Below are 24,599 nucleotides of genomic sequence, written 5' to 3' on the forward strand. Positions count from 1 at the left end.
CGGCTGGAGAATTCTGAGACTTGAAGTCCACAATTCTTAAAGTCGCCAAGTTTCTAGACAGTTGTCTGGTAAAATATGCCAACAGTATTTAATTTTATAAAAAATATCTTTAAAATTATAACATAATATAAATTTCAACCCTTTCAACTACATATTTTCCCACTGTTCCATCTGAATATTAAACTGTTTTTTTAAAAAATCTTTTATCTACTTTAAATCTTTCTGATAATTGTACATACGGTAAATAAACCACCTTACTTTGGTACCATTCTGTCATTCAAGTCTTCTCAATGTAAAATTTATGTTTTACATCCCCCTTGACAAAATCACAATACCATAATTTGACCATTTGTTTTTACTTCAACCCTTCCATCTTTTCTTCCATCAATTTTTCTGGAAATTTATGAATTTCAGTTATTTACTACCGTATAATGGAGGACTTCAGTTAACAACAGCAGTTGGGTCCAGAATAGCCATCACTAATCACTATGTCCATAGAGTATGAGGACATTATTGTGCAGTTCAGAAAGAACAATCTCCATACTCCCTGTAGCTACCATTAAGCAAATTATCTTAGTGAACCATTAAATGAGCATGTCACATGGTCACCATTTGGCCTCCTGCCTTTCCTATTGACCATGGCTTCTCAGTAGCTGGTAAATAAAGTTGCAAATGGCTAATGTGACCATATAAAGCTGCAATGTTGTGATTTGCAACACTGCAAACTGGGCTCCAAATGCCCATATTGTGATCCTGGGATTGTGGGACCAGCACTAAGTACCACTTTTTCAGCCCTGATGCAAGTTTGAACAGTCATGAATGAGTGGTCCTTCACCGAGGACATCTATATAGTTGCAGGCCAAAAAGAAAGCCCACATAAAAGCCAACAAAGACGACACTAAAGCAATTTGACAAAAGATAGGATTGATGAGGAATAGCTAGACTGCTTGAGTTAGCTTATATATAGATATTATTTCTCATAGCAATTACAAGAGTAAACATTTCATGATTTTTATAGAAATTTCATCCCTTAATAGGGAACACATAATCAGTAATTACACCCAAGCAGGAAAAAAATATTGTTTCTAGTTGTCAGACATTGTACAGAGGAATACACAATAGAATACATAGTTTTCAATCGCTCATTCTGAAGATACACATCAAGGTTCCTCATAAGCAATGCTGTTGAATCTCCCTTTCAGCATCTTGAAGAATGTTGTATAAAAACTTGGCAAAGTGAACCTCCTTCTATGTAGAGCAGAAAAAAATAGTCAAAAAATTTGGTGATGGCATTAAAACTGGTGTTGATGTCTCCATAAAGATAACAGAAGAGTTGATATCTGTCATTTCATCATCAATAAATATCCAATACTTTCTTTTTCTGGCTTCAGCATAAGTTAACACAAGGTGAGAGCCCACAGTGAGCCAGATTAGAAACAATTTATATCTTCCAAATGGAGGTATGTTTTACTCCTTCCTCCACCTATCTTTCCCCACAACAACAGTCTGTGAAGTGAATTAGGCTGTAACTGATCCTAAGTCACCCGGATGGTTTTCATATCTAGGGTAGGAAGAGAACTCATCCTCACGTGGTTTCTAGCCTGGTACCTCAATCGGTGTACCAAATTGAGTGTCTCTTCATTCTTAATATCCAAGGTCAATTGTTATTCAGTATTTCAGAAAACAGTCTCAGGTGAAACTTGGATGCTCCTAAAGTTTTTGAAGTTCAAAAGCTGAATTTATAAAATTAAAAAGTCATGCAATCAATCAGAATAGAGCTGGAAGGGACCTTCTGCTCAAACAGAAGACTCTATCCCATTTTTTCAGATAATTGACTGTCCAATCTTTTCTTAAAAACCTCCAGTGAGGAAGCACCTACAACTTCTGGCGGCAAGCTGTCCCACTGGTTAATTGTCCTTACTGTTAGGAAATTTCTCCTTAATTCCAGGTTACTTCTCTCCTTGATTAGTTTCCAACCATTGTTTCTTGTCCTGTTCCTAATGCTTTAGAAAATAAGTTGGCCCCCTCCTCTTTGTGACAACATAATACTTATAATACAAAAATTATAAAATTACCCCAAACTGCCTTTCCATAATAATCCTGTCTACCACAAGTCATTCTCATAAGTCTATAAAAATGTAAAAAGCTTCCAGACCTTGATTCATGTTCCCCCACTAATAGATAGAAAAGTTATCCAAGGCTTCTGAAAATTATATGTCTCAATGTCAAGGTAAACTAAAACACCATTATAAAATATTGAAATGATCTGCCATTGAACAAGGTAATTCTCTGCACAGCCTATATTGAAAATATCTCTAATCTGCAAAATGTAACCATGTCATTTATTGGATGGATTACTTTATAACCAAAGCAAAATAATCTATGTTAGTGCCAACTTTTACATGTGGTTCCTATATTGGATTTCAGCATTTTTCCAGCTATTTACCATCAGGACCTAGAAAGAGAATTTTTCACATATTAAGTACAGGTTTCTCTTTCTCCTTTTTTCAAATCTGGAAGCATGCATATTAAAAGTATAAAACTTTCAAATTAAATGGCTAATTTCCATGCAATCGTGCACCCAACACCTCTTGTTTCACAAATTATTTACTGTCTGAAACATGTTCTCCTTTACCTTGGATTACTCATATCTTGTTGAACTTGTATACTTTTTCAAAGTGGCGGGGGGGGGGGGAAGCTTCCAAGGACAACTATTAAAATATTCCTCCCTGAAAAGATAGTTTATTGGTGGGAGTACAAAAGAGAAAGCATCTAAATTATATAATCCCTTGGGAACATTTTAATTCTGAATACTTTACCAGAAAAATAAAAAAGAATGCAGAGGCAGCATAAATTGGCAAATGCTAAGGTTTGTCAGCTGTGCAGATCAAGGAAAACTCTGCCCCGGGTGAAAAGTGAGAGGGTAGAACATGTGAAAAGATTACTAAACCTTGAAAGGAACAAAAAGAGAAATAAATGAAGAAGAAACAAAATTCCAATTGTCTATAGGGAATTAAAATTGTAAGTGCAATTCAGCTAGTCCTATGAAATGTCAAATGCTGCAGGGTTACAAAAGCATTACAAAAAAAAAAGCCAGATTATCCCCAGATATTATACTATTATTATACTATTATACTCAAGCTCAACCCGGATAAGACGGAGTGGCTGTGGGTTTTGCCTCCCAAGGACAATTCCATCTGTCCGTCCATCACCCTGGGGGTGGGGAATCACTAACCCCCTCAGAGAGGGTTCGCAACTTGGGCGTCCTCGATCCACAGCTCACATTAGAGAAACATCTTTCAGCTGTGGCGAGGGGGGCGTTTGCCTGGTGCACCAGTTGCAGCCCTATTTGGACCGGGAGTCACTGCTCACAGTCACTCATGCCCTCATCACCTCGAGGCTCGACTACTGTAATGCTCTCTACATGGGGCTACCTTTGAAAAGTGTTCGGAAACTTCAGATCGTGCAGAATGCAGCTGCGAGAGCTATCATGGGCTTTCCTAAATATGCCCATGTCACACCAACACTCCGCAGTCTGCATTGGTTGCCGATCAGTTTCCGGTCACAATTTAAAGTGTTGGTTATGACTTATAAAGCCCTTCATGGCACCGGACCAGAATATCTCCGGGACCACCTTCTGCCGCAACAATCCCAGCGACCAGTTAGGTCCCACAGAATTGGCCTTCTCCGGGTCCCGTCAACTAAACAATGTCGTTTGGTGGGGCCCAGGGTAAGAGCCTTCTCTGTGGCGGCCCCGATCCTTTGGAATCAACTCCCCCCAGATATCAGAGTTGCCCCCACCCTCCTAGCCTTTCGTAAGCTCCTTAAAATCCACCTCTGTCGTCAGGCATGGGGGAATTGACATTTTCCCTCCCCCTAGGCTTATAAAATGTATGCATGGTATGCTAGTATGTATGATTGGTTTCTAAATTGGGGTTTTTTAAATTAACTTAAATATTAGATTTGTTTACATTGTATTATTATTGCTGTGAGCCGCCCCGAGTCTGCGGAGAGGGGCGGCATACAAATCTGATAAATAAATAAAGAAATAAATAAATATTAAGGACCTGAATGAGCGACCAAGTGGTAATATTTTTTATTCTGGATGGAGTACTCCTATACTTAAAAACAAAAATTGGGTAAATGTCTACCATGTATTATTTTACTTATAAAAAGTACAACACAGAATCACAGGGACCTTAGAGGTCATCTGAACCAACTCCTTGCCCAGTGCAGTACCTTCATACCATCCAGACAAGTGACTGTCCAATTTTTTCTTGAAAACTTAAAATGATGGAGAACCATGACCTCAGGAAGCCGGCTATCCCATTTTTTAAATAGCACTCCCAGTCCAGAAATTCCTCTTTATTTAAAGTATCCTAACAATGTTCATTGCAAAAACCTTATGAAGTCGTATCTCACCAGTTACGAGCTCCTTGCTTGATAGCCAAGAACATTCCAAAAGAGCACCAAAAGGGATGCATTAAGAATTGGCAGATTTATACAACAACAAAAAGATCTCGATTTTGGGTTCAGTGGATGCTTTATCAGGTATAGTAAACTGCATATCTGAATAGCCAGGAAGGAAATGGTGCAAAGAAAAAAGTGAGGATTCCAGCTTCATTGTTAGAAGCTAAAATTGGGTAAAAATATTGCTACATAAAATCATGACAAAACCTCCTTGGATCAACCTTATGTGAAATAATGATGCTGATTGTTGAGGTGAAGAGAATGAATGGACAACAGTGATAATGATAACATAGAGTGTGTTAAAGTAGAACAGCGCTGTAAAGAGAAACTACAGGGAGAGATGGAATTATATGATTATTTTTTAAAAAAGGAGATAATTGAAAATTAATGTGATAGTCAAATGTTATTCTGAACATTATGTTTTTGTAAGGGATGGGAATGGTCCACCACTAATCAGAACTCTATCTTGGGTGAAATCAAGGATTTCTTGTGTAGGTTTTCTGGGTTGATTTAATGCTCTTGGATGACTATTTAGTTTGCTTGAGATAAAGGCCAAATTATTGCCACAGCTGCCTTTCAACCTGTGCCACTTTCAGCTTGTACCACTCTTGGAAGACAACCAGTTTGGTCTAGTGGTTAAGGCACCCGGCTTGAAGGCCATAGACTGAGTTCTAGTCCTACAGTAGCCATGAAAGGCAGCTGGGTGATCTTGGGCCAGTCATTCTCTCTCTCTTTACAGGTTGTTGTGGGGGGGAAATAGAAGGAAGGTGTATGGATATGTTTGCTGTCATAAGTAATTTGTAAAAAATAATGATGATGGACTACACACATACAAATAAACAAACAAGCCAACTCTCATGGTATTCAAATGAAGAAAGCTGCTGTGTTACGACTTCTTATGAAATACAAGTTTCAGCCAAATTGAAACCATTGTTCTTGGTGCAGAAGTGACAGCAGCAATATTTCTGGAATAAGTATTTTTTGTGGTGTAGGAAGACTATTAATCTTATTTTTCAAGACAAAAGGAATACAATTTTCTTTTTTTTATGGGACTCTCAAAGGCACCCAATAATCTCACTTCCATTGCCCATGAGTCATTTTGTATAATATACTTGATATTCAGGTTTTAGACTTATTATTTTTGGCAGCTGCTACTGCATAAAGCATTAATCTTCCTTTAAAATTATCAAGCTGGGCCACTAGTCATAACCTATCCACCCAAATGAATAAATAATGTGGTATCCATAGAAATACATAATGTAAATTAATTTAAATGCCCAAATTCAATTCATAAAGAACTCTGTTGCTGTAAACCTGTGCATTTTGTTCAGCCTTTCTCCCTTCCTAGGCATTTGTGTACTGGGCTCTAACTTTCTTTTTAATATTTAATATTAGGTAGCTTAATTTCTCTTGTTTCCCAAGACCAAGATTTTTGTAAGCAGTTACTCAGTGATAAACATAACAGTGTGTATTTTTTAACACGAATTCAGTATTTCCTATATTCTGTGTGCTTGCTGACATGAACAGGCTTTTCAATATTGCATATATTAAAATGAAGGATTATAGCTAAAAATCCTGCTTGCTTGCGCTGCTTAGCATCTTATTAGCTAATGTAAAAACAAGCATCTTTAAATAGTTAACTCAAACTTGGCAGTGATTACATAGCCAGTTCTTGGTGTGTAATAAAATGGCTTTAAGAGGGTGTTCCAAATCATGAATTGCCTAAAAATGAAATCACTTAAATAACTTATACCATACAATAATTATATGAAGATATGATATACCCTCGTATCTTGGGGCACATAGATATGGAAGGAAGGTCCCCAGCTTCATGCTCTTCAGTGGACCTGAGGACATGGTTTTGCCATTGGTTCTGGGGACCCCAGAGTAATAGGAAGCCCACCAAGTGGTTTATTTGATTGTTGTTGGGGGGATATATTTGATTGTTGTGGGGGGGGGGATATATTTGTATTTGTTTTACTTCTGTAAACCACCTAGAATCACTGTGAGTTGGTTGGGTGGCCATATAAATTTTCTTAATAAATAAGCAACTAAAGTAGGACAATTGAGTTCATTATTAAGTCTTTCCTGATACGTTTTATACTTAAGACCTTCCACCATTCTTGTAGCCCGTCTTTGGACCCGTTCAATTTTGTCAATATCTTTTTGTAGGTGAGGTCTCCAGAACTGAACACAGTACTCCAAATGTGGTCTCACCAGCGCTCTATATAAGGGGATCACAATCTCCCTCTTCCTGCTTGTTATACCTCTAGCTATGCAGCCAAGCATCCTACTTGCCTTTCCTACCGCCCGACCACACTGCTCACCCATTTTGAGACTGTCAGAAATCACTACCTCTAAATCCTTCTCTTCTGAAGTTTTTGCTAACACAGAACTGCCAATGCAATACTCAGATTGAGGATTCCTTTTCCCCAAGTGCATTATTTTACATTTGGAAACATTAAACTGCAGTTTCCATTGCTTTGACCATTTATCTAGTAACGCTAAATCATTTACCATATTACAGACCCCTCCAGGAATATCAACCCTATTGCACACTTTAGAGTCATCGGCAAATAGGCAAACCTTCCCTACCAAACCTTCCCCTATGTCACTCACAAACATATTAAAAAGAATAGGACCCAGAACAGACCCTTGTGGCACACCGCTTGTAACCTGTCTCTGTTCAGAATACTCGCCATTAACAATAACTCTCTGATGTCTATGCTTCAGCCAGCTTGAAATCCACTGAACTATCCAGGGATTAAGTCCAATCTTCACTAATTTATCTATCAGCTCTTTATGTGGAACCGTATCAAAGGCTTTGCTGAAGTCCAGATAGGCAATATCCACGGCACCACCTTGATGCAACACCTTTGTGACATAGTCAAAGAACTCAATGAGATTAGTTTGACACGATTTGCCTTCAGTAAAGCCATGCTGATTTGGGTCCAATAAGTTATTGTTTTTTAGATGCTGATTTATCCTCTTTTTGAGTAGAGTCTCCATCATTTTAACTACAACTGATGTCAAGCTAACTGGCCTGTAGTTACCAGCTTCTTCTCTACTGCCCTTCTTGTGAATAGGCACAACACTGGCCATTCTCCAATCCTCAGGAACATCTCCTGTTAACAGGGATTGGTTAAACAAATCAGTCAGGGGGGTAGCAATGACAGATCTGAGTTCTTTAAGAACTCTGGGGTGGATGCCATCTGGACCCATTGCCTTATTTATCTTTAATCTTTCAAGTTCTTCTAAGACATCGGCTTCTAAGATCACTGTAGCTGAATCCGTACAGCTGGAAGCAATGCTATATCCCTCTATAGTATTATTTTGTAAGGTGTCTTTTGAGAAAACTGGGGAAAGAAAATTGGGGAAAGAAATCAAAGTTCACCCCCTACTCCACTAAGCAGATTAATTCCACTGGTGCCAGAAATCATCTAACTGATAGTACAACTGCTATGATGAGTATCTGAGGATTCTCAGATTTGGAAAGTGAAGATTAAATGATATGGGGTTGTGCTTTCCCAGATTATCATATTATACTTATCTGTTAAATTCTTCTGGCAGACCATAGAAAACTACATTCAGCTGCTTTGTATGCTACTTAATGCTGCATTCTCATAAAGTAATCATACATGTTTTTCTTAGAAAATCAGGTACGTGGACTACAGGTAGCACTTTAACAACCATTCGTTTAGTGACCATTCACAACAGCTCTGAAAAAGCAACTTATGACTGTTTTTCACACTTAGACTGTTGCAGCATCCCCATGGTCATGTGATCAAAATTCAGATGCTTGGCAACATATTTATGATCGTTACAATGCCGGGGTGGGTTCTAACTTAATTCAGTGCCATTTCGCTTCCTTCCATGCTGCAGTATGTGCCGCAAAGGCACACTGAAAACTCGACTTCTGCGTATGTGCAGAAGAAAAAACAGCTTCTGCACATGTGAAAAACAAGATGGTGGCGCCATAGCCGCTGATGAGAGAGCCAGTTCAGGGATCAGCCAGCCATCACTCCTGTTTTGGCGAACGGGGGGAGGGGAGGTTTCCACTACCAGTTCTAAAGAACTGGTCCAAACCAGCAGGAACCCACCTCTGTTAGAGTGTCCTCAGGTCACACAATTCCCTTTTGCGACCTTCTGACAAGCCATATTCACTTAATAGCCGTGCGACTAAATTAACAAATGCAAGGATTCACTTAACAATTATTCCAAGAAAAGTTGTACAATGGGATGGAACTCACTTTTTTTTCTTTTATTTAAATTTTTTTATTACATTTTATTACAACAAACAAAAAAATACTTAAAAGAAAAAGTGCCCAACACCAATAAAACCCCACCACCTTTTAGGGGGTTAAATTATTTGCAATAAGTTTCAATTTCTTCCTTAGCTCCGGTTTACATTTCTTTACATACAAAAAGTGATTGGGATTTATTTTTCACATTGTCATCATAAATTCTACTTAAGATATAATTTTTCACCTTATTCCATCGTACCATCAGCTTCTCCAATTTATTTTAACCCTGCTGTTCTGTTCGAAAAAAGTTCCTAATGTTATGTTCCCGGGTCACCCTGACCCGGACCGAAAACTCTTCATTTGCAGTGCTTATGTTTGGTCTTTTTGAAAGCTTTTTTCACCTGGAAACATGTTTGAACATTTCTGCACACAATGGAATGAAAATTGAACTGAAAAAATTAATCCTTATTGGTTTATTTTGCACATAAATGTGCCTCCCCCCCCGTTTTTGTGAAAGTTTTTTCAATTTATGGATAGTTTTGCTTGCAAAATCCATTCTATTTTACTAAAGTTGGTGTGGGATTGGTAGCTTGAACATTTCTGCACACAATGATATGAAAATTGAACTGAGAAAATTAATCCTTATTGGTTTATTTTGCTCATAAATGGGCCCCCATGCTTATACTCAAATAGGCTTATACTCGAGTAGGCTTATACTCGAGTATAAAATGATATGGTCTTATATTCAAAAATAAACCAATAAGAATCATTTTTTTTCAGTTCATTTCTATTTTTCTTATGTTTAGGATTGTTCAATTTAGTATATCAAAACTTTTGAGTTTATTGATAATTTTGCCTGCAAAATGCATTCTATTTTACTATTCTATTTTGGTGTGGGATTGGTAGCTTGAACCTTTCTGAACATAATGATATGAAAATTAAACTGAAAAAATGATCCTTATTGGTTTATTTTGCTCATAAATGGGCCCCCATGCTTATACTCAAATGGGCTTATACTCGAGTAGGCTTATACTCGAGTATAAAACAATAAACCAATAAGAGTCATTTTTTTCAGTTCATTTATATTTTTCTTATGTTCAGGATTGTTCAATTTAGTATATCAAACCTTTTGGGGGAAAATTCCTTAGGGATTTGTAGCCTTAAAAAATATAAATTGACACGAAATTCAAAAAGGATGGGGGGAGGGGCTTTTTGATCAAAATAAAAATATAAGTCTCAATTTTTCCAGTTCAATTTTCATATCATTATGTTCATAAATGTTCAAACTAGTTTTCCAGTTGAAAAAGTTTTCAAAAAGATTAAATTCAAGTACCTAAAAAAAATATTTTTGGTCCTGTCATATACGAACAGAAACAGATTTGAAGTTATGATTTTTTTTGGCCCAGAAAACAATTAGCCACCACCCCAAAAATATTTTTTGATGACCAGCATTGTTAAATTGAGTAAATGAATGCCTAAGATTTTAAAGAATATTTCGGATTTGGAGCATAAAAAAATAAAAAGTGAAAATGATTGCAAGCAGCCGAGGGGGGGGGAGGCCTTATTTCTGATGTTAAAAAACCAGTAAGAATCATTTTTTTCAGTTCCTTTATATTTTTCTTATATTCAGAAATGTTCAAGCTACCAATCCCACACCAACTCCAGTAAAATAGAATGGATTTTGCAAGCAAAACTATCCATAAATTGAAAAAAAATCACAAAAACGGGGGGGGGGCACATTTATGTGCAAAATAAACCAATAAGGATTAATTTTTTCATTTCAATTTTCATATCATTGTGTGCAGAAATGTTCAGACTACTTTCCAAGTGAAAAAAGTTTTCAAATTGACCAAACATAAGCACTTCAAATGAAGTGTTTTCGGTCCGGGTCGTATGTGACCCGAACATAACATTAGGAACTTTTTTTGCTCAGCAAAAACTAAGCCCCCCACCCCCCCAAAAAAATTCTCATAGAGAGAACCCCTGAAATGATGAAAAGTCATGAAATTTCAAGTTTCAGATATGCAGGGAAAATTTTTTACAGGGACTCAAACTTGGCTTCGGGTCACATACGACCCGAACAGAACAGCAGGGTTTTAATCAAAGTTATTTAATCTTATTTCCATAATTTCGAAGTGGATGTGGTCTACCATGTACCAGTACCAATTCTGGATTGTCCATTTATTGCTATCCTTCCACCCTAATACCACTACTGCTTGAGCGCTTTCCAAAGCTGCTGTTTTGATTTCTTGAAATTCTCGTAATTCCCCATATTTAACTAGTATTGCTAATTCTTTTGTAATTATCCAATTAATGTTTAGCATATTATTTATTTCATTCTGTACTTCCTTCCAAAATTTTTGAACTTCAACACATTCCCAGAGCATATGCATAAAAACTCCTTTTATTTGGCAACCATGCCAGCAATTTCCTTTCCCTTTCCTCTGGAAGTGTGCTAGTTTTACTGGCGTGAAATACCACTTATGTAAAAATTTCCTTCTCATCTCTCTAATTCTTGTATTCTTTATCTTATGTATATTTTCTACTACTTCTTCCATCTCGCTTTCATTAATCCGTAATTCATTGTGCCAGTATCTTGTTAGGCCTTTAATCACTTCCTCTTCCTCTGGAACTTACTTAACAAATGTTTCACTTAGCAACATAAATTTTGGTCTCATTTGTGGCCACAACTCGAGGACTACCTATATTGTAAAACCAGAGGCAAAAATCAAATTTGTCTCTTCGCATAATTTTGTCAATGGAAACTGCTTTTATTAATGAAGTGATGGTTTGGGATTTCATGCTGTGCTTTATTCCCTCTTTTTTTTACATTTCTATGGAAAGTTGTTAAATTTTTTAAAAAAATTACAACCTGGTGTAGGTCACACATCATTTCTCTTTATCAGCAGTTTAAAGAGCAGCGGTGACAATTCAGAGCTGCCACCTAAATACACCAATTGGTAGTTTAAGGGTTAACAAACTGATCTAGTTAAGAACCTTTTTTAATGGCTGGTTTCTCTTATGACTGAGATGAGGTGGATATCCTATCCTGAAGTGAGTCACACCCTGCGTGGAAATCTTCCAAGAAGATAATTGTTTTCCAAAATATTTCCTGATCTCTTGCAGATGTGCCCTGGGAAGTACTGATTTCTGTACTTTGTTTTTGGTATATGTAAAAATTACATTTAAAAAAAGCCAATTAATCAAAATCTAAGTAAATGTATTCTAAATATAAACACAGAATTCATTGTCTTAGTTGTTTTTTGATAATTATGGTAACGTCTACTTGCATTTTACTTTGCATAATTTAGAGACATGTATATACATTGTATGGTAGTTCATATTCCTTTTGGGTGGTAAGAAATATTCTCTAATTATTATTATTATTATTATTATTATTATTATTATTATTATTATTATTTATTAGATTTGTATGCCGCCCCTCTCCATAGACTCGGGGCGGCTCACAACAATAACAAAGACAATGTAAGAACAAATCTAATAATTTTAAAAACACTAAAACCCCATTATTAAAAGCAAGCATACACACAATCATACCATGTATAAACTGTATAGGCCGGGGGGAGATGTCTCAGTTCCCCCATGCCTGACGGCAGAGATGGGTCTTAAGAACTTTACGTCCCAGTGAGATGAATATTGGTATCAATTGTATTAATATTAAACCTTTAAAAATATATTAAGTTGACTGACAAACTACCGCTTCTCAATGGCACCATCGGTCTTTTGAAATGGTATCCCAATGGAGATATGGTTGACTTCCATCTTTATTGCTTTCCAGAAACAGCTCAAAATAAAGTTCCTCCAGCAGGTACATTTAGTTTTGAGGTCATCTTGGCTGAGGTTTATAGACTGATTCTTATTGAGATTTGTGTTATACATCCTGAAATATATATTTCAATTTTAATTGGTTTGTGGATTGTGTTATATCTTTTATTTTTGTGAACTGCCAAGAGTTATTTGGGATTTCGATGGGATCAATGGTCAGAGTGACAGATAGACATTGTGTATATGTATTTATCAATGGATGAATGCCTAGACAGAAAGAATCTCTTTCTTTGTCGATCGGCACAGACAGATAAATAGTTTAACTTTTAATAGGAAAGTGAACACAAGAACAAGGGGACACAATCTGAAGTTAGTTGTGGGAAAGATCAAAAGCAACATGAGAAAATATTATTTTACTGAAAGAGTAGTAGATCCTTGGAACAAACTTCCAGCAGAAGTGGTTGGTAAATCCACAGTAACTGAATTTAAACATGCCTGGGATAAACATATGTCCATCCTAAGATAAAATACAAAAATAGTATAAGGGCGGATTAGATGGATCATGAGGTCTTTTTCTGCCGTCAGTCTGCTATGTTTCTAGTGCAACTGTATATTACACTGCGAATAAATGTCTTTGACATTGTCAAAAAATACCAAACAATTAAGATGTGCAATTGTTACAGATCCCTTGCAGTTTGGAATACTGGGATGAGCTCCAGAAGTCATTTGTTGCTTTCAGAGAGTTCAGCTTATCGGAAAGCAAAGTTTGTGAGTTGACCCTGCCTAGCATCAACTTAATAACTGATCCAAAGGAGTTTGCAGCTTCAGATCTTTGGAGAATTGTTCTGAACAGCAACCAGAATTCAGGGGATGACCAAAGGTAAATAAAGTATTGATTATTATTTCACCAAGACAGAAGCTAAAACAGTGAAACAGACAAAAACACATGATTATTCACACAATCTCACTGAAATAGAGGACTGAAACACCACATTACACAGATCTAGATTTTTAGAGGTGGAAAAATGCTAAAATTATCCACGGGGTAACTTGGTTGGTCATGATATAAAGAAGTCTAGGTAAATCTTGGATCCAAGAAGTTCCCACTGTCACAAAGAGATTGAAAGCTTTAAAAAAAAGATCACAATATTACCTCTGAATCCTAAACTACACTTATATTTAACTGTTTTGTTGAGATGTCCAGTAAATAGCCCAATGTATTTACTTGGCCATGTTTGAAAGAAATTATCAAGATTGACTACAATATATCAAATTGAAATAATAAAATATCTGTGAATCTTTGTAAGTTTATGTTTTTGTTCCCAGTGAAGAATTTGCTTCTGTTACATTGTGTCCCCTCAGTAATTTGACAAAGTTATTTCAATGAAACAGACAATAATTGATTCAGATTCATCTGAGTTCATCTGTAAAATCTTCATGGATAAATCAGAATAGAATCTTTCTTTCTTTACTCTAGTTCAACCTTTTAGGAATAGCTTAATCTCTTACCTTTTTTTTTTGTTAGATGACTAGTGTTATGCCTTAGAACAGGAGTCTCCAACGTTGGCAACTTTAAGACTTGTGGACTTCAACTCCCAGAATTCCTCAGTCAGCAAAGCTTTGTTGGCTGAGGAATTCTGGGAGTTGATGTCCACAATTCTTAAAGATTGGAGACTCTTGCCCTAGAAAACAAATCAGACACAGGTTTGGAGAATATTTTCTAATAAGAGTTTATTTAACTTAAATGGAATACTGTATAATATATTCTTATTATACAGTGGTACCTCTACCTAAGAACGCCTCTACGAACTTTATGCACTTTTCTAGATAAGAACCGGGTGTTCAAGATTTTTTTGCCTCTTCTCAAGAACCATTTTCCACTTACAAACGCGACCCTCCGAAAATGTAACCGGAAAAGGCAGGGAGAAGCCTCTGTGGGAGCCTCTCAAGGAATCTCCTGGGAGGAAACAGGCCCTGAAAAGGCAAGGAGAAGCCTCCATGGGGCCTCTCTAGGAATCTCCTGGGAGGAAACAAGGCCTCCATCCTCCCTGTGGTTTCCTCAATCGCACACATTATTTGCTTTTACATTGATTCTTATGGGAAAAATTGCTATCTTCTTACAAACTTTTCTACTTAAGAACCTGGTCACTGTAGGTACCACTGTAATTGAAATAATTATTCCAAATTAATATTAATTAATTAATAATCTTAATTAATTAGTAATCAAATTAATAGTGTTTAATAACGACCATCAGGCCCCTTCAAAGATTTTAGAAAACAATTAAATGCAGTATATTAGAACATTGTTTTTACCTTTTTCTCATATCCCTTCCGCAGTTCAGAAAGTGAATCGGGTTCCCAAAGTGCATCTGATCAGTTTGTGACTCCTACTGCCCTGGCAGCCTGTACGAGGGTAGATTCATGCTTCACTCCGTGGTATGTGCCTGCCCTGGGGGTTTCAGTTCATTTTGCTCACGCCGAACTTCATCTTTGCCACCATCTGGATCAGCTGGGCAAAGGTATGTATCTTAAAATTCTGAAACAGAAAGCTGTGTAGCTATTGCTTTTCCATTTACTCATCATCCCACCTGCTTTACATTTGCAATTCTTTCGTCCACTGGACCATATGCTCAGATAGCTTACACCTACTTATCAGTAGCAGGAATGTGTAAAAAGCAGATGTATTTGAAGGCAGTAATTGCAGAAGGTGCTTCATTTTTTTTAAGCTTCAGTAGTGGGCCCAAATACCCCCTTTCCTTCCACTTTATTGTGAAGCTAATGGAATAAATTTTGCTTTTCGCTTTTGCCAGCAAACATGCCCCACTTTATATATGCCTTTGAACAAAAAGATTCCAAAGTACCAAGTACTCAAAAATCAGTTACAGTATTGTTTTAAAAGAAAATTGGGAGTAGAGATGCGATCCAGCTGGTTACATTCAGTAATGTGTGCTTGCATTATTGTCAGTTTTGTTTCCTATTATTATATTGTGTAATTTCAAATAACATTCTCCATAAGAAATGAGCAACTATCTCAGCAATTTCTATAGCATGACATCTTGCTTAAATGATGGTTTTGAAAGTGCTGAATGACTTAACTTTTTATTGATTGATTGATTGATTGATTGATTGATTGATTGATTGATTGTTAGAGTTGAAAGGGACCATGCAGGTCATCAAGTCCAACCCCCTGCCTGAGCAGGAATCCTAAAGCACCAAGTGGTAGTCCAATCTCCTCTTGAAAGTGTCCAGAGTTGGGGAGTTCACAACCTCCGCAGGCAGGTTGTTCCAATGGTTGATCGCTCTGACCATCAGGAAGTTCTTCCTTACTTCTAGGTTGAATCTCTCCTTGGTCAGCTTCCAGCCGTTGTTCCTCGTTCGGCCCTCTGGTGCTCTGGAGAATAGTGACCCCCTCCTCTCTGTGGCAACCTCTCATATACCTGTATACAGCTATCATGTGCCCTCTGCCCCTCCTTTTCTCAAGGCTATCCATGCCCAGTTCCCGCAATCTCTCTTCGTAAGTCTTGGTTTCAAGTCCCCTAATCATTTTGGTTTTCTTCAACTTTTCCAAGTTTCCCCATTGCTAGTTAATACTTTTTATAGTTGTGCTCTTAAGTTTACATACCCTGGCAGAATTTATGATTTCATGGCCATTTTTTCAGGGACTATGAATGATAAAACAAAAACCTTTCTGTCACTCATGGTTAATGTTTGGTTGAAGCCATTTATTATCAATCAACTGTTTTTACTCTTTTTCAATCATAACGACAACAGAAACTACCCAACTACTTAACTATGGTCAAATAATAACTAGATTTTTTGTTTAAAATAAATCGATTTCATCTAGAAAAATATATATTCTGGACATATTTTTCTTCTGCATGCGTTCACGCCTAGTTTTATATGTGCAACATCATATTAAGTATTAGTGATTTATTTTTACCTTTTGTTCTACAGAACCGCCAAAGTTTCTACATCCATTTATCTCTGATAAAAACGTGCCATCTGAGTTAGAATATTCAATCATCTCTTTTGAAGAGCCACATACCTATTTCAGGCAATGGAGTGATGGATCCGTCTTCAGGGACATGCAATTGTCCACTAGAATTGACTGTAAACTTTTGGAGTGTCGAAATTTAACTAAGCAAACTGTTGCAAAACCATTTGGTGTATTTGGGCAGCTTTCTGTTTCTGGAAATTCCATGGAAAAGATTTTGGATGGAAGTATGGTAGTGGATCCTGTATTCATCAGCTTTGGCCAACATACCATCCACTCTCTGCATAAAACCCTTCAGGCTTGGCAACAGGTAAGCACATAGGCCTGAAATGAAGAGGTTAAACCAGATACCATAACTGAGGATTCCTAAGAGTGAAGAAGTATGTGGTTTCTCTAGTTTGGAGAGTAAGCAAAAATCATAATTTGAACGTTCAGATCTAACCTTATAATGCAATTTTGTGTGTATCATGAAGTAATTAACTGAAACTGAAGGTACATATTCAAGGAGAGCAAAGATAAGGGAAATATATATGACAGCAAGAGAGGAGATTTTCAGGAGGTACAAGTCACTAAGTGACTCTGGAAGGATGCAGACTGAACGTAAGAGGTAGCAAATGCCAAGGAAATGGTCAATTGTCAGGGGGAAAACACTTGAGAACAAAAGTGCTTTTTTCCCTCTTTGAATTCAATTAAAGCCTGAATGATCCAGAAGATACCCTGGCTCAACTATTTTCTGGCATCCTCTCAATAGGATATACAGTATCTAAGCTGATTCACAGAATAATTGATGCAGGGGCTATAATAATGAGTTTTTCCCTGACAGAGAGCAGCTATCTTAGGCAGGCCAAAACCTCTGAGGAGTACTTGGCAGAAGCTAGAGCAAGTATATCCTGTTAGTTTTATTATCCATTTTGGCAGTAATAAATTAAACAATTATGGCAGGAAAGAGTGTTTTACACTAAAATTCTTACTACTGTACCATTGAAAAGACATCAAGATTCCATGGACCAGTTTGGATGGATTTAAGTTTGTGCAAATGAGATTGGAATATTTATTTATTTATTTATTCATTCATTTATTGACTGATGATTGATTGATTGATTGATTGATTGATTGGACTTTTATGCCCTCCCTTTCCGAGGACTCAGAGTGGCTTACAACATCAAGATTCCATGGACCAGTTTGGATGGATTTAAGTTTGTGCAAATGAGATTGGAATATTTATTTATTTATTCATTTATTGACTGATGATTGATTGATTGATTGATTGATTGATTGATTGGACTTTTATGCCCTCCCTCTCCGAGGACTCAGAGCGGCTTACAACATATAATAAAACAATATGAAACATCTTAATCCAATAAATTAAATTTACGATCTAAACCCAAAAAACTATAAAAACAGTCGTTTCAATCAACTTTCTCTCAACATAGTTTGAGGGATAAGTGTAATATCAATACTTCTCGCATAATAATAACCAAATAGGCACTAACAACCTACTAAGGCCCAATGTACGTATAATATATAAAAATATTCATAAGTTCTTTTTTTTTAGTTCAGATAGAAGGCATAACCGGGAACACAGAATGTTTCATCCGTGGTTTAAAATTAGACTTTTTCCTAATTCCTTGTGTATCCTGTTGAGTAATAATAATAATAAAAAAGAATCCTATTATATTTGATATCTGGCACATATCTTCCTTGTTACTCTAATGAAGATTTTTGCTATAATTAAGATGTTCTATACAAAGAAAACGGACGGATAAAATTAATAAAATAATATCCAAAAATAATATTTTCTGCAATTATCCAAATAATCTCATCCCAGGATTTCTCTTTACCAATCTCCATACCTATACAAAGTTTTCTGTATTAATTGCCCATCACAAAACTACAATAGCAAAGCTAAAAATGATAAAACATCTGTTTCACATCAGAATTTCTTTTTTCATGGCATTCCAGGATTTTCTTATTGTAAAAGGACATTCATAAAATAAGAGCTAGTGTGATTTAAATCTTTACATCTGGTTCAAATATCACTGTGAAAAAAGAGTCTTTGTAGCTCCAATTTCTGCTTTTTGTCATATTTTGAGCAATGTGCTTAACAGAAAACAAGCAAACAATTTTGAAGGAAGCCTGTTTGCATGGGCTGGTGAAGGAGTAACTACTGCAAAATGGCCTTCATTACTTTGTGCAAGGAAAAAAAAGTCTCTCTAGTATCACATATGTACAAATAAAATGCATTGTATAAATATTTAAATGTGTAAGACCACATCAGAAAATGATTGACTGCCTTAAACTATAGGGAGCCTTTAAAGAAATACTCTGAGTTGGAAACAACAGGATTGTATAACTGGAGCCATATGTTGCCTTGCAAGGTACATTCTATGAATAGTTAGACCTGATTTATATGCAGGGGTGGCAATGTTTAAATGACCCACAGAGGATATGCCTCTCTAATTGTTGTTGCAATTTCCTTGTTTCCTCTCATCTCGGGCATTTTTGCCACCATCTTCTGATGTGGGGGTGAGTTTTTAACCAAGATTGTCCTTGATTAAATGTCATCTTATTTTTACATTAGGCTGCATTAGTTATTGAGGTAGGCTCTGAACTACATATTAATGTTAATTGGTAACAACATATTTCTTCGGTGGGTTCTCTTCTACCACATACTGAAAATTAACTTACCACCAGTAAGTATTTTGTGGTGTTCAGTGTTCACAATTAACAAGGTGTACTGCCAGACCTACCACCATTATTTGAATTCCTCCCATTTTTTTTATTTGTTTGTTTGTTTGTTTGTTTATTTATTTATCAGATTTGTATGCCGCCCCTCTCCGCAGACTCGGGGCGGCTCACAGCAATAATAATACAATGTAAACAAATCTAATATTTAAGTTAATTTAAAACCCCAATTTAGAAACCAATCATACATACTAACATACCATGCATAAATTTTATAAGCCTAGGGGGAGGGAAAGTCTCAATTCCCCCATGCCTGACGACAGAGGTGGGTTTTAAGGAGCTTACGAAAGGCAAGGAGGGTGGGGGCAACTCTGATATCTGGGGGGAGTTGGTTCCAAAGGGTCGGGGCCGCCACAGAGAAGGCTCTTCCCCTGGGTCCCGCCAAACGACATTTTCTTACCAAGTATCAGAAACAACTAATTTTGTACACATTGCGGATAAGAGCTTACATGCAAAGCATAAGGTAATTTGGCCTTACACCTTTGGGTCAAGGGGTTAAAGATAAACGGAAGCCTCTGTCAGAATTTGTTTTTCCCAAAAGTTGAATTAATTTTATTCCTAAATAATGAAGGAAGCTTTAACAATAGAAGTAGGCATTTCAGGCATCACCAGTCTGTGTGCTTTTATGATCCCAGGTCATCTGTTCAAGCCCTAAGATAATATAACTTTTCTTTTTCTTTTAAAAGCAACTGCTTCTATAGTTTTTAGGTTTAGAGGGCCTTGAAAATTTAGTCGGGAGCAAGTTTTATTCAACTTAATAGGAATACCTTTCTGAATTTCTATAGGATTTCATAATTTAAGTGGGAAAAATGTTCTGAAGTGTAAGAGGCATAATACAGTAATTCTTATTATTTGATTTGATTTGATTTGATTTGATTTGATTTGATTTGATTTGATTTGATTTGAATGCCGCCCCTCTCCGTAGACTCGGGGCGGCTCACAACAGCAATAGAACAATTCATAACAAATCTAATAATTTAAAAACATTTTGAAAACCCCATTATTAATCAGACATACATACAAACATACCATGTAGATTAATAAGTGTGATAGGTTTTTCCTTACAATTGAATACAATAAGATATATTTGTTTCAGGGTTACCGTCATTTATGCTAAAAATTTAAAATGTGGATTATTTTGCCAACATAAAGTTTGCCCAGTAAACTATTCCACTCTACTAATTTATGTAGCATGTATAGTAGTAGTAATATTATAGAGGCCAACACACAATTTTCAGATTATATAAACTGGTAAATTTAAATTTAAAATGTGGATTATTTTGCCAACATAAAGTTTGCCCAGTAAACTATTCCACTCTACAAATTTATGTAGCATGTATAGCAGTAGTATTATAGAGGCCAACACACAATTTTCAGATTTAAAAAAAACCCTCTTTATAAACTGGTAAAAAGCACTGTATTTTTCAGAGTATAAGACGCACTGGAGTATAAGACGCACCTTAGTTTTGGGGAAGGAAATGAGTGGGGGAGATTCTGCCTACCAGGTATTCATCTGGCTAGTCCTTAGCCTGGTCAGTTTCAGCACGTTAGTTCACTCACTGGTTTTGAGGTTGGGGACAGTCGGGGCTGTTCTTTTAAAGCACAGCTGATTGTCGGAGGGAGCAGCAATTAGAAAACCAGGCAAAGCAGGGAAGATCGCCTAGCTCATGTTTCAGCTGAAAAACAGCTTCAAAAGCACAGCTGATCCTCAGAGAGAGCTCCTGTCACTAAAGCAGGCAAAACGCAGAAGGGGTAAGAGAAGGCAGCAGCTGTTCCAGGTAGCCATTTTGAATACGCAAGTGTTTGGAATCTGAAAATGCAATACATGGAGCCCAAAAACACAAGCCATTGTCATTGGCAATCTCTGTAGCCAGGAAGAGGACACGCAGAGGCCGAAGTGTAGGGGTTAGCGAGTGGGCGGGGCTACATTCAGAGTATAATACGCACCCAAATTTTTAACTTCTTTTCGGAGGGGAAAAGGTGCTTGATGATTGATTGATTGATTGATTCATCAGATTTCTATGACCCCCTTGTCCTCAGACTCAGGGCGGCTCACAACAAGAATAAATACAAAAAGTGTAGAAATCTAAGTCTAAAGTACATTCTAAAACCCCAAATTCTTAAAACCAATCATTCACATTTATCCTACCTATGGATTCATTCATCGGCTGGGCTAGATGTTAAACTTAATGGCCCCGGGCCTGCTGGCAAAGATGGGTTTTTAATGCCTTACAGAAGGCGGGGAGGGTGGGGGCTGTACAAATCTCTGGAGGGAGTTAATTCCATAGAGCCGGGGCCACCACAGAGAAGGCTCTTCCCCTAGGCCCCGCCAGGCAACATTGTCTAGCTGATGGGACCTGAAGAAGGCCAACTCTGTGGGACCTAACCAGCCACTACGATACATGAGGCAGAAGGTGGTCCCACAGGTAATAATATTCTTATACTCTGAAAAATACGGTAAATCCATGTTTGTGACTAATGATAATCAGAGATGTGTCATTAAAGAATGTCAAAACAAAATATGCTCTTATGTAGCACCAGGAATGACAGTATTGTTTTCTTTGATTGTTATTAAAATTTTAATTAAATGACAGTGTTCCTAATTAATAACATCATAAACTATATAGCATTAAGTCTGTAATATCAAATCCTCTTGACCTTGTTGACTCTTTCTCGATTATTTTGAAACCCCTTTCCGACTTCTGCAATTGAGTGGAGTAAGAATGCATAGGTAAAAAGTAGAGAGGAAATAAGCAGGGATTATATAAATGGCCTCTGTGGAAAGGATGCAGCAATTCAATCCTGCCAACAAGAGATGTCAGATGGATATAAGAATGCAATATTTTTGAAACAGATTCAGTAAAATGAAGCATACACATTAAAGCAGGTGGTCACCATAGAAACCCAGTTCTGCAAGGAACAGGTACATATATCATCATAGGTGATTTTGCATAACTTTCAAAAGTAAGGGGTTACATACTTTGAGTACCTACCAGCTGAAAAATAAGTTTTTTGTGTTGGTCTAAATCAGTGGTCCCCAAACTACGGCCCGTGGGCTGCATGCGGCCCGCTGAGGCCATTTATCCGGCCTGCGGGTGAGTGATAGGAGCACAGGTATATACTTTTCTTTTAATTAAATTCTCTCCTTAATGTTCCTTCGAAAAGTGCAACACCAATTATATTTCTAACTTATACATTATGCCAAAGTGCTTCCTTCTTTCTTTATACATTTTTCTATAAACCAAGAAAACCTTGTGTAGCCAATCAGATGTTAACAAAAGAAAATTAAAAACAAAACATAAACATACAGTATATGAATTTCAGATTTCTCCCCCCCAAATAGTATGTTCCCATTTTGTTTTTTACTTTAAAATAAGGTGTGTGCAGTGTGCATATGGATTTGTTCATAGTTTTTTTTTATAGTCCGGCCCTACAACAGTTTGAGGGACAATGAACTGGCCCCCTGTGTAAAAAGTTTGGGGATCCCTGGTCCAAATGAAGCGTTGACAACTACATTTTTTAAAGTGCATTCTTTTGAAATCCTATGGCCAAGAATGAATTGGCTGGTTGAGAAATCTGGATATCTTCCTTCCTTCCTTGATATTGCTGACAGAACCATGAGTAACTAAACAACAAGGAAAGAATTTACCCACTGGTGTGGGAGAAGATTCTACAAAAGAAGAAGAAAAATCACCCAGATAACATTCCAGCTGTGAAACTGACAATCATCATAACAATACAGTATAACTAAAGATCATGTAAATATAATGAGGAAAATAGAACTGAAAATAGGAAATTAGTTATGGTCTTGTAGGCTCCAGTAGAAGAAGTGGACAACATGATACTCTATACAATGGTACCTCTAGATACGAGCTGCTCCACATGCGAGTATTCCAAGTGACGAGCCGCGACGCGAGCAAAATTTCTGTTCGACACCCGAGCTCAAATTCGGGATACGAGCCGAGCTTCCACTAGGTGGCGCAAGAATCTCCTTGCTTCCAGTTATCTCGGCGCGAAAAACAAAGTCTAAAGGCATTCGTTCGAGATGCGAGTTGATCAACTTACGAGCTCGGGTCTGGAACGAATTAAACTCGTATGTCGAGGTACCACTGTATAACTTATTGAATGAAGAATACTGAGAATTGGCAATCAGCTTCCAATTGATGGAGTGAGAAAATGTAAAGGTCACAAAGTAAAGGAAGAATGCCTTGAAGATCTCATTTTAACACTGTCACTTACCCTTGTGCATTCAAACCATTCTTGTAACACAATGTATTACAGGGATTAATAAACCCTTGACATTTATGTATAATGTCAGCGTTCCAAATAGCATCCAAGTCAACCAAAGGCTTCGACCTGACACATTGTCAAATAAGGCAATTGTTCATAACGTATGGAAAGATGTCCAACGTATCTGTTATTCTGGTCTAAAAGCAGAAGCAAGGCCAAATGCAATTGATTAAAGACAGACAAGAAATAAATTTGTCTAATTTGAATATCAAAAATTTATGGTATCCATTAATACATTACCCTCATGGCCTGCAGTACATTGTTCATTTTTCACTTACATGCCTTGTTCTGTATGCTTTTTGAGGAGAGATTAGATTAGATTTATTGGATTTATATGCCGCCCCTCTCCGCAGACTCGGGGCGGCTCACAGCAATGGCAAAACAGTACATAGTAACAAATCCAATACCCACCAATCCAATTTCAATTTTAAGCTAAAAAAATTCATAAAAAATAACCCCCAAATATTAAAAAACAAGCACACAATCAATCCAACACCAAAACAACATGGGCAAGGGGGAGATGTTTCAGTTCCCCCATGCCTGACGGCAGAGGTGGGTTTTAAGGAGTTTGGGGCAATCCTAATTTCAGGGGGGAGTTGGTTCCAGAGGGTCGGAGCTGCCACAGAGAAGGCTCTTCCCCTGGGTCCCGCCAGACAACATTGTTTAGTCGACGGGACCCGAAGAAGGACAACTCTGTGGGACCGAACCGGTCGCTGGGATTCGTGCGGCAGAAGGCGGTCCCGAAGGTATTCTGGTCCGGTGCCATGAAGGGCTTTATAGGTCTTAACCAACACTTTGAATTGTGACCGGAAACTGATCGGCAACCAATGCAGACTGCGGAGTGTTGGAGTGATATTGGCATACTTAGAGAAGCCCATAATTGCTCTCACAGCTGCATTAAGAGGGATGTTCCTAGATACAGAAGCATTTCTGAGTAATTGAACTTTCATATATTTACCTCAAGCGTAAGGAAGATTTCATTCTTTGATAGTTGTTCATGTAATTAAATACTACATTTGTTGCTGAGCTACTTTAAAAGAAAAATAATGATTATAGACACACACACAGAG

At 37.2% G+C, this 24,599-nt stretch overlaps 2 protein-coding genes across 4 annotated transcripts in view; one reads left to right on the forward strand and one right to left on the reverse strand.

Annotated features, from left to right (window-relative positions):
• Positions 1–24,599, forward strand: part of VPS13B (vacuolar protein sorting 13 homolog B) — a 454,077-nt gene that overhangs the window by 338,681 nt on the left and 90,797 nt on the right. For all 3 annotated transcript variants that reach the window (XM_070748103.1, XM_070748104.1, XM_070748105.1), the window contains exons 40-42: positions 13,184–13,380; positions 14,838–15,019; positions 16,455–16,804. In XM_070748103.1, coding sequence (XP_070604204.1) covers positions 13,184–13,380; positions 14,838–15,019; positions 16,455–16,804 — 729 coding nt within the window. The remainder of the gene's footprint in view (positions 1–13,183; positions 13,381–14,837; positions 15,020–16,454; positions 16,805–24,599) is intronic.
• The window catches only part of COX6C (cytochrome c oxidase subunit 6C), a 336,477-nt gene that overhangs the window by 209,438 nt on the left and 102,440 nt on the right, over positions 1–24,599 (reverse strand). The window lies entirely within an intron of this gene.

This window comes from Erythrolamprus reginae, chromosome 3 (assembly GCF_031021105.1).
Source record: "Erythrolamprus reginae isolate rEryReg1 chromosome 3, rEryReg1.hap1, whole genome shotgun sequence".
NCBI lineage: Eukaryota > Metazoa > Chordata > Lepidosauria > Squamata > Dipsadidae > Erythrolamprus > Erythrolamprus reginae.